Genomic DNA, 18,415 nt, shown 5'->3' on the forward strand with positions numbered 1-18,415 from the left:
AACCTAAGCTCCTCTCACCAGCAGAAAGAAGCCTGTCACCGGCTGCCATCTGGGTCTTGATATGCATACACAGCACATGAATGCTTTTCAGAGCTCTGTGTCCTATGTCCTTTGAATCTCCAAGCCTCTGAGAAGGGATCCCAGCAGCTCAGTACAGATGTTAAACTTAACAGCCCTCCTTGGACAGATCCAAACAGAGAGAAAGCACAAACGTCTTTTTCTGTCTTGGCACACTCTAACCTAGCCAGGTCACCTTGGCAGCAGGGCCAGCATACCCCAAATCCTGGTCTGGGGCTGTTGGAAGCTCAGATGGAAGGTCTGAAGTCACCTATGTGAAGGAATAGCTCAGAACGAAATGCAAAGAATGGATGAGAGAGAGGAAGAAGTCAGCAGGTCAGCTCAGAACATGCATCCCCCAGCCCAAGGCTAGACCCTGGACACTCAGCCTGGGCTTCTGAGCACGCTGGAGACAATGCTCCCTATACAACAGTCACATCCCCTCTCCTCTCTGCCCTCTCACCTGCTCTTCCCAAAGCGTCACTCACTTGCCTTAGGTGAGCTTCTACTTGCAGCCTCACTCTGGGTCTTCCTGAAGCTTCCACCTCAGCCTCCTCTGCCAAAGCTCAAAGTCTTCCTGGCTCATTCTGTCCGTTAGCGAAATATCTATTTCTGGTGCACAAAGTCCAAGGCTCTACTCTTTGGGTTGGGGAAGAAGCCCAGCAATATGCTCTGGGCTTTGAGAGCAGTCATCTCCCTTAACATCTGCCAGCCAAAACTGCTCTTTAGGAGCTGGTCAGGGCGAGCCTGTGGTGCAAGGCTGCTCTCATGAACAAGAGCTGGTGCTCAATCCAGCTGCAGTCACATGGGAAGGGGGAAGACTTCAGAGACCAGCCTGGCCCTTCCCTCCCTGATCACTCGTTCCTGGAAAGGCTCAGTACCACTTTCCAATGCATAGTACCTCCTAGAGTCAGACTGCAAAATGCAACGCCTGCAAATGTAGAAATGAATACAGGCTTCCTCAAGTTCCCCTCAAGCCTCCAAGGTGGGCCTGAACACGTCTCTTGTTCTTTCTGAGCTCCAACTTCCTCAGCTTACAGCTATGGATGATATTATCTACAGATAGGACCTATGACACACTGCTCCCAAGTATGGCATGGTGGTGATGGAAAAGACAGCAGAAGTCAGATGTAACCACCCCCCCCACCCCCCCACCCCCGCCGGCAGGTAGGTCAGTGACCTAGGCAAGTTACTCACTGACCTTCCCCTCTCCTCTCATTTGAAGCATTTCAATACAGACTTGGCTAAGTCCCCCTCCCTCAGTTTGTCACCATCACGTCATGCCCCATTTATCCACTTGCGTCCCCCTCCACAATCAGATACTTCATCAGACATAGCATAAAAACACACACAGTTTTCCATTTCTTCATGTTTCTACTGAAGACTCCCATATCTTAGGGACTTTAGACTACATAATACTGTGTGTTTCTAGTTTGCTAATCTGTCTTTTGTCGGTGTCTCGGGAATGAAGCCAGGATCAATGAAGGACAGAAAATCTCTTCTATTTCCTTAGGCCCATGAGGCAGGTGTCTCCCAGGGCTGGACTTCAGACTGGCACCCACCAAAGAGCCATTTTCCACTAATCCCAGATAAATCTTCCAAAATGTCCAAGACAACACATCCCAATTGGAGCTACCTCCTGCTTCCAAATTATCTTCTTTGTTCTGGCAGAGCCATAGACTGTCTCTAGATTACCTTTTTCCTTCCTTCGTCTAGGCTCCAGTCAACCACAAGACCCTGAGAACTGAATTCTCTCTGATTGCACTCAATGGCCCTAGGGTCAGTGACCCAGGTTTAGAGCCTGGGCTGGCTGGTCTTATGTCAATTTGACATACAAACTAGAGTTATCTGAAAGGAGAGAACCTTAATTGAGAAAATGCCTTCATAAGATGTAGCTGTGAGATATTTGCTTAATCAGTGATTGATGGCTGAGGGCCCTGCCCATTGTGAGTGGTGCCATCCACAGGCTGGGCAAGCCATGAGGAACAAGTCAGTAAGCAGCACCTTTCCATGGCCTCTGCATCAGCTCCTGCCTCCAGGTCCCTGTCCTGCTTGAGTTCCTGTCTTGATTTCCTTAGATGATGAAAAGCAATATGGAAGTGTAAGCAAAATAAACCATTTCCTCCTCAACTGGCTTTTTGGTCGTGCTGTTTTGTCACCCAACGGTGACCCTAACTGAGACAGAGCACAAGAAGCTACAGTTCAGCTATGTAGCCATAGAAGCCATGTAGTCCCTTTGGCTTCTCACATCCAATGCCTCCTCCCCAGTGCAGGAGGCACCCACGAGAACCCGGGCTGCTTGCTCGCCCAATGTGCCTATCTGCACACTGGACCTCTAGAGTCATGGCCTGTCCCCACACACATGGCCCTGCTGGTCTATTGGTCTTCAGACACATTTTTCACCCTCTTCTTAGTTTGTTCAGTCCAAGCAAGTGGTTAAACTGCTCAATACAGGACTTCATTAATCTGATCAACTCTTTAGGGGGGACCATCAACAGAATACTGGCCCCCGGGGCTTTCACTTTATCCTGCTCCCAGCTAGTCCCTCCTCTCTTCTTCCCTGCCTCTCTCCCTCCCTTCTTCCTTCCTTCCTTTTTGTTCCCTTCTCTCTATTTTCTCTCTCCTTCCTTTCTGTCCCTCTTCCTTCTCTCCCCCTTTCTTTCCTATCAACAGAGAGAGTCTCCCTATGTAGTCCAAGATGATCTCAAATTTGCAAGCCTTCTGTCTCAGGCTCCTAAGTTCTGGAATTACCTGCACACACTGTCATGCCTGGCATCTTCAGAGCCTTTGGTCCCTCCTGTCCCAGGTCCATGCCTTTTTATAGTTCCCACCCATCCTGCACTGCCACGCTGTGGTTCTTATCTCAGGTCCCTGGCCACCCTTCCCCACTGCACTGAAAGGTTTTGAAACAAATTTCCAGTTTTTCAGCTCTCCTGCCGATCAGACAAAGCCCAGAGAGACGCTGCAGGGTCTACTCAGCTGTGGCTCACAAGAAATTTACCTCATTGGGAATCTCCGACTTACTAAGTGGTACTCGTTTCCCTGGTAGAGAGTTCATCCTGCTATCAGCAATTTGTCCTGCCATGAAACACCACCTGCTTCAACTAAAGTCTGCTTACACGAAGCAATGAGGTATTGTTACATATAGAACTAGAACCAGTGAGCTGGATGAAAACTCTCTCTGTGGGCAGTGATGGGGTGGCCATTGAAGACCCTACTAAACAGTGGTCTCTGGTCTCTCTCTCTCTCTCTCTCCCTCCCTCCCTCCCTCCCTCCCTTCCTTCCTCCCTCCCCCCCTTTCTGTCTTTCTTTCGTCTTTTATTTTTTTAAACAGGGTCTCACTATGTAGATCTGGCTGGCCTGAAACTACAGTGTAGACCAGATGGTCCCAAGCTCACCGAGAGCTTGGACATGTGTCAGCATGCACATCTAGTGTGTTACATTGTGATCTGAGGGGGAAGCAGGGCTACTGCAGAGCAGGTAGCACCAAATGCAGGACTACATTGGGTGTCCATGTATCTGCACATCCTCAGAGTGTGCAACCAGGGCTTGGGATGCCTGTGGGCAAACAAGCTTGGAAAAGAATCCCAGAGCTGGAGAATGGATATCTGGATATGAGCCCAGATCTGTCTGACTGCTGGGCTCCTGATGTCAGCCATCAGATCTGCACTGATGGCCTTGGAACAAATAGAATGACAGTCGCTTCTTATTCTGGTCACTTCTTATTCTGGCCCAGCTTCCCTTCTGTGAGTTGTCAAAGGTGGCCACATTGCCATCTGTCATTTTACCAGCCTGTTCTGTAGCTTTCTGTAGCTTGTGGGTCAGCTCACTGGTCAGTCAGGTGTTTCTTTCTGTGATCTGAAGGGGCTAAGAAAGGAAAAGTGGGGAGAAAGTTGAGAGGGCCTCGGCCTAGAGATCCACAACCAAAGTGTGGGTTGGAGCCCTCTGGAAAACTACAGCAACATCAGCCAAGAAATGCCAAGGCTTGAATCTGAAAGAGTCAAGACATGGTACTTTCTATAGAATGTTCTAGCTAGTGCCTTACAGAAAGCAAAACCTAGGACCATGGCTTTATGGCTAGCAATCAGAGGGCTTTCGTAAGGTTGGAACAATGGACCTTGCTGCCCACCACCCACCGGGAGGATGTGAGACTAAGGGCTTGCTCAACTTCAAAGACTCACTTTGTCAGCCTTGGCCCCAAACTCATCAGCGGGTTTGTTTGCAAGCCCGGCCACCAGGCCTCAGAATAACTTATTTCCTGCTTATGGAAGACTGCTTAGTTACTTTCATCTGATCCAGGAAGCCCCACGGAACCCACTGGAAGCCACTCCCCTCTCACCTCCCACCCCCTCACTCTCTACCCCCACCAGCAGCTCTTTGTCTCTCCCCACCATCCAGTCTCCACACTGCCTTTACCCCAAGGTCCTGTGCTCTTCAGCTGCATTCCAGGATTTGTTTTTGTTATTTTTCTAACTTCGGTGTATAAGAAGAAACAACACACCCATCCTTACTCTCTCTCTCTCTCTCTCTCTCTCTCTCTCTCTCTCTCTCCACACATACACACACACACACACACACACACACACACACACACACACACACGGTGCTAAACACACATACACACTATGTCAGGTCATCAAAGGACCTGCACACCACACATAGAAAAGGCAGAGGTTGTGACAGGGAAACCCTGGCCCAGGGCCTTCATTCAGCCTAGTTCCTTGAGGCAAAAAGCAGCCTCTGGACTTGTCCTGCCAGGAGGCGCTTCTGGCTCTGGGATTTGTTTTGAAGCCTGCAAAATCCTGGCTTGCTGAATGTTTTTCAATTCATTGCCAGCATTTTTTTTTTTTTTTAAATCAGAAACTTTCACAGCTAACTGCAGATTTTTGTTTTTGTCTTGAAAGATCAGCAGATCTAGTATGGACTCAGCTGTCCATGGTGCTGCGCCTGCTCAGAGAAGTTTGCCCCGCTGGAGCCTCAGCAGCGGGTGTCTCTTGCACATTTCCTGGGCCCCTTTCTCCTGCTTGTGGATTTCCTCGTCTGCCCCAGAACCCTGAGCTTGGGAGCCACCTGGATAGGGCGCCTGAGTTTGCTAAAACACTTTGAAGGTAAGGAAACAAGCCAAAGGAGCCCAGAACATACCCAGTCATAGCAGACACACAAGTGGTGTGTCTTTGGTTCTCGAAGTGAGAGTAATGATTCATTCCAGGGCCAGGGAGAAGGCTCTGTGGGAAAAGCACTTGTCTTTCTATTCCCAGAATTCACTTGTTGGAAGAAGAAGACAGGCTCCTCCAAATTGTCTTCTGATCTTCAAAAGTGCACAGTCAAGTGTACTGTGGTGTGCATACGCGCACGTGTGCGCACATATACACACACACTAATAAAATGTAATCATAAAAAACGAACCTCACACTCTGAGTCAGGGATGGTGCCCAGCGTTGGGATGGCAAGTCTGGCAAAGATATGGAAACAATGGAGACGCCTGGAGCAGAAGACTTCTTGAAGAAAGACAAGGGGAAGGGAAAGAAGAGGAAGAAGGTGGCCGCAGCAGTGGTGTGACAGCATAAAGGTTGAAAGGGGATGAAGGTCTGAACCTGTCCTACCCTGTGTCCAAACAGAGCAGAGAGAAAGGAGACCGCCATCAGACTCACCTTCCAGGATAGTGGATTGGACTCACTGGGAAAGCTACTAGCTCCCATTACCAAAGGCAGTGTCTAAGCCTGGGGAGGGTGGCGTCTAGGTGACAGATAGTGACTGAGCCGTCTCATTCCTCAAGATGGTGGCAGACCCCTTTCCAGTGGTGTGAACTGGGGGCATCTCCTGAGCCCTGCCTCCTAAGATGTCCTGGCCTCCTGCAGACTGCAGCCCAGCTCCTTCAGGTTGGTCTCTCTCTTGCAGGTGCTCTTGCAGTCCTGAGGCCATCCCCACAACCCTTCAGCCATGGTCAGCTGGCCACTCTCTTGCTACTTATGCCTTTCTTATCAGCTTCTTATCAGTTTGATCGGGCTAACTCCCCCAGAGCAGTGCTGAGCTGTGGCCTATCCAGACAGAGCTGGTTGTAAATCTGCTGAACTGCTCTAGACAAAATACTTAGGATACAAAACTTTGTTTGCGCAGCACAGTTATTAGTATGATCTTAGACGGATTCCCCCCCCCTTTTTTTTCTTTTTCTTTTTGTCTAAGCCTCAGTTTCCTTCTTTACCAGTTTCTTCTAGACTCTGCCATCAGTTACCTAGCAACAGCAGCCAGGTACAAGCCTGGTTTGCTATAAAAGGACTGTTTGGCCTTCCTCTCTCTGACCCCTCTCTCTTTGCTCTCTCTCTCTCTCTCTCTCTTTGCTCTCTCTCTCTCTCTCTCTCTCTCTCTCTCTCTCTCTCTCCTCTTTCTCTCTCTCTTCCTCCCTCTCTGACCCCTCTCTCTTTGCTCTCTCTCTCTCTCTTTGCTCTCTCTCTCTCTCCTCTTTCTCTCTCTCACCTCTTTCTCTCTTCCTCCCTCTCTGACCCCTCTCTCTTTGCTCTCTCTCTCTCTCTTTGCTCTCTCTCTCCTCTTTCTCTCTCTCACCTCTTTCTCTCTTCCTCCCTCTCTGACCCCTCTCTCTTTGTTCTCTCTCTCTCTCTCTCTCCTCTTTCTCTCTCTCACCTCTTTCTCTCTTCCTCCCTCTCTGACCCCTCTCTCTTTGCTCTCTCTCTCTCTTTGCTCTCTCTCTCTCTCTGTCTCTCTCTCCCCCCCCTCTCTCTCACCTCTTTCTCTCTTCCTCCCTCTCTGACCTCCTCTGTCTCCTCTCTTTCTCTGTCCCTATTCCCTTTTCAACCTCCCTTCTTATGTCCCCAAATAAATGTCATTTTATACTAGACTGGAACCTCAGGGGAGGGATGCCTCAGTGTGGACCTGCTAAGGCACCCCCTTCCACCACATTACAAAATACACAAGCCAGTCTCAAAAGAAATGCCCTGGGCCTGATATTTTGCAGATCTCAGAGGCAGGCTCCCTCTCTTCTCTCTACACTCCTCTACACCAGAGGTCTAGACTCCCAGTCTCAAGTTCAAGGCCCCTGAGAGCCTTGGGCTTCATCTATCCATTCCTGCAGAACATAGTCCTCCAGCCCCAGTAGACTCCTGCCATTCCCAAGATTAATCCTCTCGGCCTTTATTCATGCCATACCCCTGATGGACTGGCCTCCCTCTCCCTGCCCATTGCTTCTCAGGTCTCACCCCAACCCAGCTGAAGAGCAAGCTTGTTGATTGAGTTGAGCTCGTCCTCATGAGGTAGCTGACCAGACTGGAGCCTAGTTGACTCAGAGTGACTGTGGGGCCTCAAGTTCTAGTTTCTAGTGTGACCTGGTCCAGCATTATGAAGGAGAATGAGTCCACGGCAGAAAGTGTGGAGGGAGTCTCCAGACAGCAGCTGGGCTTGGCTGTCATTTGGGGGAAATTCCTTTTGGAAGGACCCCTGGGTGGTCTGCTGGCGGGGAAAATGACCTCAAGGTCTAGCTGTTGATTTTAGAGGGAGCTCGGTCAGGATGGAGGGTGGGGGCAGGCACTCTGGTGGTTTCCGAGTTGGGTCAGGGGCCAAGTGCTGGGACTTTCTGTTCCTAGTTCTGGCCCTGATTATCCCATGTAAACCCAAGATAACCTTAAAAATAAGGACTAGACGTTGGGGTGGGGGTGGGGGTGTCCTGAGCCTTGGGGAAGCAAGACAGTCTCCTTATCTAAACACGAAGCCATTGGCCCAAGGCCATGCTGCCTTCCCCTGCCCCAGAAGAAAGCTCATCAGGCACTCTGTTTGAACCCATTTTCTCATTCCTGCATCACAGCACAAATCTGGGGGCCTTAGTAAGGCTCAGCCGCCACACATAAGGTCACCCCTGTGGACACCAGGCAGGGGCTGGACCTGGGGCACCTTCAGTGTGATTCTGAAGAAAGAGGACAAAGGGAGGCCATTAAGAGCCCAGACTCCACAGGGGGCTTGGGTGTTGCAGAGTCTGACTCTGATCAGATGTGTGGCCCGAGGTCACGGGTCTTTGGCTTCTTTTCCTCATTTGTAAATGGGGCAGAAGTCTGACTTGAACTCACAGAGCTGTGATGCACAAGTAAGGTCCTGATCAATATCCCAGGACACAGATCACCGAGGCCTGGCCACTCAGCTCTTCACATCTTTCTAGAGCCCCATTGGACTCTATATGCCCAGGGAGCCATATGAACTCCTAGTGTCAGAGTCTGTTGGCTTTTCTCAGGTATCTCCAGTAGCCTCCTCCCTTAACCTGATTGCTCACTGAGCCTACAACATGCCCAGCCCACTTGCCCTTCTAGAATATACATTCTGTTCAGGCCTTGCTGGCTGGTGCTCCCTCCACTAGAATCTTCTACCCTATCTGGATGTAGACCTGCTTCCCCAATACTGGACAGCTTTTTTCAAAAAACCCTTTTTTAAACTTTGGCTTTTTCTTCTTCTTTTCATTATTATTTTCCTTTAACAAAAAAAAATGCCTTTATTGTAGTGAGATTACAAAAAAAAAGCATCACACAGTTAGATTAAAACCGTCACTCAACGGGGCCTAGCAAACACATAAGTGGATGCTCACAGTCAGCTATTGGATGGATCACAGGGCCCCCAATGGAGGAGCTAGAGAAAGTATCCAAGGAGCTAAAGAGATCTGCAACCCTGTAGGTGTAACAACATTATGAACTAACCAGTACCCCAGAGCTCTAGACTCTAGCTGCATATGTATCAAAAGATGGCCTAGTCGGCCATCACTGGAAAGAGAGGCCCATTGGATATGCAAACTTTATATGCCCCAGTACAGGGGAATGCCAGGGCCAAAAAGTGGGAATGGGTGGGTAGGGGAGTGGGGGGGAGGGTATGGGGGACTTTTGGGATAGCATTGGAAATGTAATTGAGGAAAATACGTAATAAAAAATTTTTTTTAAAGTTTCTTCAGACATGCTAAAAAAAAAAAAAAAAAACTCTAGCTGAAGGCCCATTGTGATTGTCACTTAAACGATTAAAGGTTGATGCCACCCTTTAACAAAACAAAAACAAAAAAACAAAACAAAACAAAAAACCTGTCACTCAAACACTGCCTAATCCCAAACTGTACATCCCAGTGAACGGCTACGTAGTTTGAGGTCAGCCATTCTGAAGCCACAGAGTTTCACCTGGGGTTTTACATGTTCATAATCAATTTCATTTAAGATACACTTATCCACCACAAAAAATAAAAGAAAAACATGACAGTTGAAATTAGAAAAACAATTAGCTTTATCTTTTAGTTTGACACTCCCCATTCTCTCTCTCTCTCTCTCTCTCTCTCTCTCTCTCTCTCTCTCTCTCATTCCTTCTTTCTTTTCTGGGATTCTGAGCATTGACCTTAGGACCCTGAGCATGCTAGGCCTGAGCTCTACCACTGATGGGCACCACAGAGCTGGGACCCAGGACACAGAACCCGTTACTCCCATCATCCCAGCTCTGTCTGGTCCCACCTGGGTCTTGTCTCTTATACCTTCTAGCCCACTAACATGGGCTCCTTCCATTCTCAAAGCCCCTATATGCTTCAATCCCCCATACTGATTCAAAGGCCCAGTCGGTCCCTGCAGAGAGGCCTCTGTCCTGCTGTTCCCTTCACAGACCAAGTTTATAAGCACAGTGGGGGACCAAGGGACTATCCCTGCCACCGACTATGAAAATAGAGAACTAGAGTCCCTGAAAGGGATAGAGGCAGGCAGACTGGGCATGGACTCCATGATCCCTTGCTAAGGTCAAGGCCAGACCAGCATCTGTCACTTCCAAGACCAGTCATGGGAGAAGTAACACCCCCCCATGTCTGCTCCCAAGTCAGTGGCACCCAAAAAATAATTTGTTTTGTGGGGAGACAATGGAAAAGTGCACAAGGTAGGCCAGAATTCAACAGTATGGAGTGAGGATGAGAAAGCAAGTGACAGAGAGGAGAGAGCACCAATATGAGAAAGATGAGTGTTCTGGCCTCTACCCTGCAGGTGAGTTGCTGGGTGATCTTGGACAAGTCACTTGCCCTCTCTGAGTATCTGTTTGTTAAAAGGGAGGGAAAATTTCATTGAGTTCCCATAAAGTCCATGGGGCAGAGCTGGGATTTGAACATGAGGCTGATGGTTCTCTCCCTCAACTCCTCTATCTTCCCTGGAAAGATCTCATTTAAACAGAGTACGACAGCGAGCTAGCCACAGTGGCCACACCTAGAGTAAGCAAGGATGAACTGGGCTGTGTGTCTGGTGGCTAACACTGTGCATGGTGGCTAGCAGGGGCTTCCTCTGGCTTGGACAGCGGCCCCCAGGTAGGCTTTATTTGGAAATGTTGGAAATGTCAAATTTCTCAAGAAAATTTGCAGTGGGCAAGGACTCCCTAGAAAGGGTATAGAGGCCAGAGAGTGGTTTCCCTGGCTCTCACCATAGGGACAGTTTGGGAATATTAGTTTTCTTCCTGCGCAGACAAGGGAACTCAGCTACCCAAGGGCACATGCAAACTGTCAGGCTAGCTCTGTGGGAGACACATCTGACTCTCCTTTCCCTTTGGTGTCTGTCTGTCTCTAGTAGAACAGCTGGCCCTGGACTCTTCAAAGACTGAGAGTCATCTGTGTCCCTATTCCTGTCCACTGTTCTGAGCTTGACCAAAGCACCAGAGGGAGGCTCAGTACAGTGGACAGGACGAGGGATACAGATGTCTCCAGAGGGAGGCCACCTCAAGCTGTGTCTCCTGCTGGTGTCTCAGTGCAAGAACTCATACTAGCTTCCTGTTATATATGTGTCAGAGATCAGTTAGAGAACCCAGAGCCAAGCCTTTACAGGGGGGAGGACAATGCAGAACTAAGAGTGTAAGTCTCTCCCCTGTCACGGGATCTCCAATCCCTGCATTTGTACTGAAGAGGTAAATAGGAATTTTGTTTGTCTGTAGCTCATAAGCCCTGTGAATCCATCTGAAGGAAGGTAAAATATTGTAAATTGTGAGTTGTTTAAGAGCCCACTGCCCAGGCCTGGGACTGGGAACAAAGCGAACAGCCCCCAGGCCTGCCAGGGCAGGGCTGTTGTTAAGGCATTCCTAAGAANATCTTAACTGTGAAGATNAAAAGAATTCAAGGANGCAGGCAAGGCTATCTTGTCTGAGTCCCCACCATNTGGCCNGAACCTCNCCTCTGTCTATTGCCCCTTGGCGCCAGGTAAAAGTCATACATCAACTGGTTGCTATGTGAACAAAGATAAGCCCCCAGCCCACAGGAACAAAGTCCTGTTGCTCTGTAATCCTTCTGTTAATGTTTGAATAAGCCAATAGTGTGTCGTTATGCTGAATTCCACACCCCTAAGCCCCTTACTCCATAAAAACTCCTAGCTTTCGAGCCTCGTGGCCGGCATCCGTTATCTCCTGTGTGAGATGCATGTCGGACCGGAGCTCCGTAATTAAACGTCCTCATGTAATTACAGCAAGAGATGGTCCTTTGTGATTTTTTGGGTGCACGCTGAATCGGGAATGGGGTGGGGGTTTCCCCACTAGGTCTAACACATCCTACTAAGCCAGGGTCAGGGGTGCCCACCTGTGATCCCTGCACACTGGAGGCAGAGGCCAGAGAGAAGCGTGTCAGAGCTGAACCTGGACTACAAGCAAATCCTGTGGCACCAAACCCAAAATAAAGCCCAACCCTTCCCTCAACCTGACCTCATCTTCCTCTCTCCAATAAAGCCTCCTTAGAGCAAATACCCATCCCCACCCTTCCTGGTGTCCCAGGGTCCCCAAACTGTGTCTGTTACACTGCCGAGTCTGTTTGGCCTGGAAGCAAGCCTGGCCTTGCTTGGGTGGGTGTGAAGCCATCACTGCAGCAGACAGGCAGTGGCAGGGAGGCCAAGGGTTACTGTAGGGCATCCAGCCCGGACTGCCTGTGTAAAGACCTTCTGTTCCACCATTGTCACAGGTGGGTCTGTCACTCTGACCTGGCCACTCTGTGCTTTCCTCTTACCACTCCACACTTGGCTTTAGGAAGTTTCCAGACACTTCCCCTCTAGCCTCCTCAGACCCCACCATTACCCACTCCAGGTAAGTGTCAGCAGGCCTCTCCGAGTGCCCTCTCTGTGTGGATCCTGAGTGTCTGAAATCTGTCTGTCAGTCCCTTTGGGCGTTTGTCCCTGTGGGTTGGTAGTTTTCTGCCTTTCTGGCTCACACTGACACTCCCCTCTCACCCTCCAGGTCCTTGCTGTGACTCTCCTTCAGAGCCATGTTGTGTCTGTTCCTCTGTCCTGATCCTAGTCTGCCCCTTTGTCCTGCTGACACCTGTTGGTCCCTGTGTCTGTTTGCACATTCTCTCTGTCTCTCTGTCTCTTTCTCTCTGTCTTTCTCTCTCTGTCTCTTTCTCTCTGTCTCTCTCTCTGTCTCTCTCTCTCTCTGTCTCTGTGTCTCTCTCTGCTTCTTCTCTGTGGTCCTCTACTTTGTCCATCCATCTCTACTTTGCCTCCCTCACACTGGGGTGGTGGTGATGAGGGTTGGGGATTAGCTTAATGGGGCTGGGCAGGCTGGCCTTTCTAAGATCTTGGGTCTCTAGCTCAGCAGAGTGGTTTGGCTTGGCTCCCTGTCTCCAGCCCAGTAAACTGGCTTCCCTTCCTGCCCCTCTCATTCACTCATATACCCTCTCTGAGGTCCACAGACTAGGGGAGAGGGGCTTGCTCTGTGCAGAACTAAGCCTCTGTCTCCTCAGCACACCAGAGGCACTATATATAGTCTCTCCCCTTTCCTGTGGCTGGAGAAGCCTCCAGGCTCCCTCCAATTCCTTCCGTTCCGTCCCCCAGACTTACCTATTCTGGGCCCCATGGCTGGGGAAATGCAGAGAATTGTGGCCCCCAGTCCAACCTGGAGCTTAGCAGAGAGGAAGTGAGCCTGCCAGTGGACAACGGGAGACAGCTCCTGAGAGAGCAGCAGGGACCGTCAAGGTAGGACTGTCCCTCACTTGGCTATATTTATTTGGCCACACTGGACAACAGCTGCCCTCAGGTCGGGCGTGGTAGAGGCCCTGCTCAAACTGACCCCTCCCTGAGAGCTCTTCTGGGAACTTGCTCCTTTATCTAGCTTTAGACCCCCCAACCCTTGCAGTGTCTGTTTCTTTGGTTCCATGAATTCCTCTGATCTCTAGTTGGGACAGCCCGGGACCAGGAGTTGCAAAGGAGGCGGGTTTGTTTAGGTCCAGCCCCCATGCAGCGAGGAGACTGGTCCCTCCCTGAGGCTTATGGTTATTTCCTGTGCGAGCAGCAGAGGCCAGAGTGAGAAGCTGTTTATGGCTCTTAAGTTCAGGACCATTCTAGAGACAAACATTCCAGAATGTTCAGTCTCTTTGCTGCAATCCTGGTCACCGCCTGAGCTGCTTTTCCTGTGGGGCTGCTGTTTTCCCAACCCTCTATGAGCTCTGAAGCAAGCCCTTGCTTCCCTCTGAGCCTCTGTCCTGTCTCCCTCATCCCTCGCTAATATCTGCCCTTCCCATCTGCGCCACCTAGATGAAAGGGGAAGGAAGGGAGGGGGAAAGGAAGCAAGACAAAACAGTAAACGTGAAATTTTTAAGAGATATCTGGACAAAGGTCTTCTAGACGGCTGGAAGAATGATCCCGTCCCAGTGCTGGCCCTAGCCAAGGGACAGGCATCACAGGAGTTCCTGCAGGTGTGAAGAGTTCGACAATAAATAGAGAAACCAAGCCTGGAGGCCGGAGGCTGAACTGGAGGGAGGGGCAAGAGGCGGGGCCTTCACTGGGCTGGGGAGGAAATGGCAAAGCCTGCGCGTGAGGCTCCCTAGGGCCCATTCATCCAACAGCCTTGGATTCCTCCATTTCACAGTCTGAGTCACATGCCACAGAGCACCCCACTTGTTGGGGAAACATGTCTTGCTGCTCCCCGCCCCCACCCACCATGCTAGAACCAGGCATGCCCTTCAACCCAGGCTCTCTTCTTAGGGAAGAGTTGGCCCCAATTTGATACAGAAATGAGCACAACTCCATCTCCAAAAGGAGACCTGTGCATAGAGTGGGGATGTGAGTTGAGAGTCTAGCTTCCTCGGAATGCTAGAGAGCTTCCTTTAGCCCACTTGGCCATAGAAAGCTGGGACATCTGAGATACAGATCTGGCTGGAGCTTAGGCACTCAGCCAGACGCCCAACACTTTCTGAGTGAAGGTGTCATTGAAGGACCAGCAATATGAGCACGTGACCATGGATGAAGGCCAGCAATTGTGACAGACTGAAAGAAAAACAGACTCTGTCCTAATTGGGAAGCCAGATTAGATCTGGGCTCTCACCCTTCAGTACAAAGTCAGCAGTGAGTCTTCCTAGAGACTGGAAGACAGAGAACCTTCAAGATATCAAATTACAGGTACAGAGCTGCAAGAAGGAGGGTCCCTTTAAACAGGTAGAAACTCTCTTATCACTGACTTAGCCTCAGGAACTGAGGCTCTTTGTATGAAACCAGAATATTCATGGACTCAGATATGCTTAGGTGGAACAAAGGTCAGCCTGTGAAACTTGAGCTAACAGGTCCTCAGACAGTTCCTGAACTAGTAGTTGAGTCGGGTCCCATCCATAGGAGCCCTAAGCTCTGTGCTTGCTGCCTTGCTCCCTGGCCTAGCGTACTTGAGAACATTGGTGTTTGCTACAGCCTGCACACTGCACAGCCCCATGGGCTGTGTGGATCCTAGCACCATCTGCAGATTCCCATTGTTTGTGAAACTTGATGCCTTTTTAAAGCTTCGCCTGCTGTTGGCATGGCTTGCAAAACTCTGCAGCTCCCAGCATCCTTGACATTCTCATGGTCCTGTGGTTCCTGCCAAGCCTGACGCTGTGGTAAAACCCTGAGCTGTTGGCAGAACCAGGGCCCTTCTCTCTGAGTAGCCTACGTAGAGACGGGCCTTTCTGTAAACCTGACACAACAGGAGACTTCATCTGTGGAGCCATCTGCTTCGGGTTGCAGGAAGAAGGATGCAGGGAACTAGATTGCTGAGCTCTGTTCTGGTCCCAGCTCTGTCACAACCCTGCTGCGGGACACCAGGCAAATTCTCCGCTCCTTAGGACTCGGTCTTACCATCTGTTAAGTGATCATGGCATTAAACCATCAAGCTGCAGGGAGGGCCTGATGGTCACTATGACCTTGCTCAGCAGATAAGGAAGGGGAGTAATAGTCAGAGACACCCCCCCCCCCGAACCTCCAAACTGCACCCTCAGCACCTCCATTCTCACTTCCCTCTGGCTCGTCAGTCAGGGAGCGGATATCTATAAATGAGCTCTAGGCTAGCTCGGTAGCAAATGAGGGTCTTCAGCGAGTCTGGGTGGTCCAAGCCTGGGCCACTGCCTTGGGCTCAGTATCCCTGCTGTGCAGACCTGCTCCTTGCAGGGCTCCTTAGGTCCGTCCAGGGAAGGCAATGCCTTGCTTGTCTTTCCTCACTGCCAAGCCTCACACTACCACTCAGAGAGGTGATTTGCTCAGAGCCCTCCCCTGCACCTGCCCCTGCACCCACCCATCCCACCATCCCATCCCCATCCCATCGTACACACACACACACACACACACACACACACACACACACACACACACACACACGTTTCTCTCCAGCAAGAGGTGAGCTGTGAGTTAAGGACATCTGTGTCAGATATGTCTGTTGTACTGAGGTCAGTGTGGGAAGGAATGTAGAGCTCCTTTAATTCAATGTCCCTTCTTCAGATTGTGAGACTGAGTGAGGCTCATTGGGAGTGCCTGTCTACTTCACCCTGGGTTTCTTTCCCTGGCCAGTAGAGGAGAAGTAGCCTCCATCTGGCTAAGGGTCTGGGCTTTCCCTTTTGGCCAGTCCTCTCTACCCTGAGGAAATGCAGCTCATTTAGACACCTCATGGTTGGCAGGCCAGCTGGATAAAGGGGGCTCTAGGAGGGGCTCTGCCATGAACCCTTTGGCTCATCCATGTTTGCTTACTGCCACTGCTTTGCTCTCGGGAACTCCTTCCACCTGACAGACTGTGGTATGGGGGTACCACTTATACCAGACTCTATTGTCTCAGCAGCTGCCCCCTGGCTCCCACTGCCTCCGTGCTGGACTAGAAACAGCATTCTCCCCTGCAAGTGACAGGCCTGTTTCCCAGAGAGCAGGACTTCGGTCATCTGATGCTTTTTAGGCACTGGATGCTTCAATTCTGACCCTGCAAGAATTTTCTGGAGCCCAGTGTCCTCCTCTGTGGGTAAAAAGATAAGGAACCTTTGGGCAGCGCCACACAGAGCATCATCATCTCCTAGAGAATGGGTGCCTCCTTTGCAAGGAGACAAAATTCCCTCTCTAGAGAGAACTCTCAGGCTGACTTTGGAGTCAGTTGATTGCCCTCTCTGATCCTCCGTGCCCTTGTCTGTGAAATGCCTCCCTAGAGCTGTCAAGGCTGGGATGAGCTGATGGATGGATTAGTGCTTGCTAAGTCCCGAGAGTTGAGCAGACACATCCCCATTATCGATATGGCAGCCATGATGATGTTGATGACCTGTGGTTCTGGAAGCAGAGTTAGGGGAGGAAGTCATTCACAGCAGGTGAGCATCAGGCCAGCCAGACCTGACTGACAGCCCCAAGGCAGTACATCACCAGAAAACCCCTCCCCTCGGACAGGAGGAAGCTCAAGGGCAAGCTGGGAGCTCAACAGACTGGCCAGGCATCAGTGGGTACTTTAGGGGTCTCTTATGGGACTCCAGCTGGGCACTGGCTAGCCTGGGACCTCCAGCTGTCACCGCGTCATCTCTATGGTCCTGCTTCTGCCTGCTTATTAGTTTCCTTATTATAAAATAGGGAGATGGCCGGGAAGGGTCCCATTCTTTGGAAGGATTGCATAAGCTGAAGTGTTAAAATGGGGTTACAGTTATTAATACTGTGTGTCCTTGGGGAGACGACATTGATGGGTACAGCAAAGCTGGAGGGGACACAAAGTGGGGGGTGAGGGTGCAGACAGAGTCAGGTGGACAGTGGGAACCATGCTGGAGGAGAAGCCTGGCTCCCTGAAAGATTTTTGCAACATTGCCCCCTGGAGGCAGAAGGGAGATCTGCACCCTGGCCTTTGATCCCAGATTCCAGTAAGGGCTGAAAGGGCCTTTGGAAGGAAGGACCAGAGCCAAACAAACAAGGATGCTTTGTTTGTGTGAGCTGTCCTGGCTTTTCCACTTGCCAGATGTTCTACTTCATTTTTATAGTGGTAGGATGCACAAGGTTTACCGTGGCTTTGGTTGATTTTTAACTTCCATCTTTTAGAGACAGTCTCATTTTGTAGCCTTGCTGTCCCAGAACTCACATCCAGTCTCCTGTCTCAGACTCCCCAGTGAAGAGATTACAAGTGTGAACCTCCACACCTAGTTTACCATGCTTCCCCACCCCCCACATTTTTGTTGTCAGTATTATTTCTTTGAAGCAGGGTCTCCTGTAGCCCAGGCTAGCCTTGGACTCAGTGTATAACTGATGCTGCAATTACAGGTGTGTGCCATGCTGGTCTCACCTTGCTCACCTTAGGGGGACAACTGGGTGACACTGAGTACATTTTCTGTGTGTGGAGCTGTCAAGGGGCAATGGGTGTCCATCCAACCCTACACTGCGTTTGTCTCCAACAGCAAGCTGTGATCTCCAGGACTGCATGGCCATGATGCTATCTACTTACCGACTTTTCGAAGTTGTGACAGCTTCAGGGAAGCACACCACCAGCTTCACCCGGAAGATGAGTCACTTCCTCCCTCATGGACTGCGAGTCTGAGGGTAGAAGGCAGGAATAGCAGTGACCCACAGCTGCCGAGGCTTATGGGATACTCACTCAGAGGGCCTGGCTCACACGGCACTTCTGGAAAGGCCAGCCTGACGTTAGGGCTAAGGCTGGGCTAGGCAGGATCCTTGTTTGCTGCTGCTGTGGGGAGAGGGAGGAGAGGACCTGGACCAGCGTCCTTGCATCCCTCACAGCTGTTTATCCAGGGTTCTGTCAGCTTGCGTCTGGAGATTCCCCTACAGCCGTCACTCCAGAGCATGCCCTCCATCCAGCACACAAGGTCTCTTTAGGTTCTGGAACACATGTCAAGTGTTCTGGGTAATGCTGGCCTTATGCAAATGCTATCCTCTCTTCGATATGTAGGGAGAGAGAGCATACTGTGCGGCTCTAGCAAGGGAAGAGACCAGGTCTCAGGTCTTTCAAATGAAGTGGCCTCCCAAAGGCAAGGGTAGGGTAGATTTCCCCAGAAAATAGGAGAGGGTGGTGGTAGGATGAGACAGGTAGCAGGTAGTAGAGGTTGGGCCCAGAACGGGGTATACTGAGTCTCAGAATCCTGCCTTTGGACGGGGGACTTCTCTCTCTCTCTCTCTCTCTCTCTCTC

General features: G+C 50.5%; 1 protein-coding gene across 4 annotated transcripts in view; it reads right to left on the bottom strand.

Annotated features, from left to right (window-relative positions):
* Window positions 1-13,368, bottom strand: part of Slco2b1 (solute carrier organic anion transporter family member 2B1) — a 48,336-nt gene extending 34,968 nt beyond the window's left edge. The window contains exon 1 of one of the 4 annotated variants that reach the window (XM_029479789.1): window positions 12,864-13,368. In XM_029479789.1, the coding sequence (XP_029335649.1) occupies window positions 12,864-12,879 (16 nt within the window). In that variant the 5' untranslated portion in view covers window positions 12,880-13,368. Of the gene's footprint in view, window positions 1-520; window positions 796-12,863 lie in introns of those variants that run through there. The other 3 variants (XM_021167884.1, XM_021167885.2, XM_021167886.1) reach the window with 3 other exon arrangements.
* Between the last annotated feature and the right edge of the window lie 5,047 nt (window positions 13,369-18,415).

This window comes from Mus caroli, chromosome 7 (genome assembly GCF_900094665.2).
Source record: "Mus caroli chromosome 7, CAROLI_EIJ_v1.1, whole genome shotgun sequence".
Classification (NCBI taxonomy): Eukaryota; Metazoa; Chordata; class Mammalia; order Rodentia; family Muridae; genus Mus; species Mus caroli.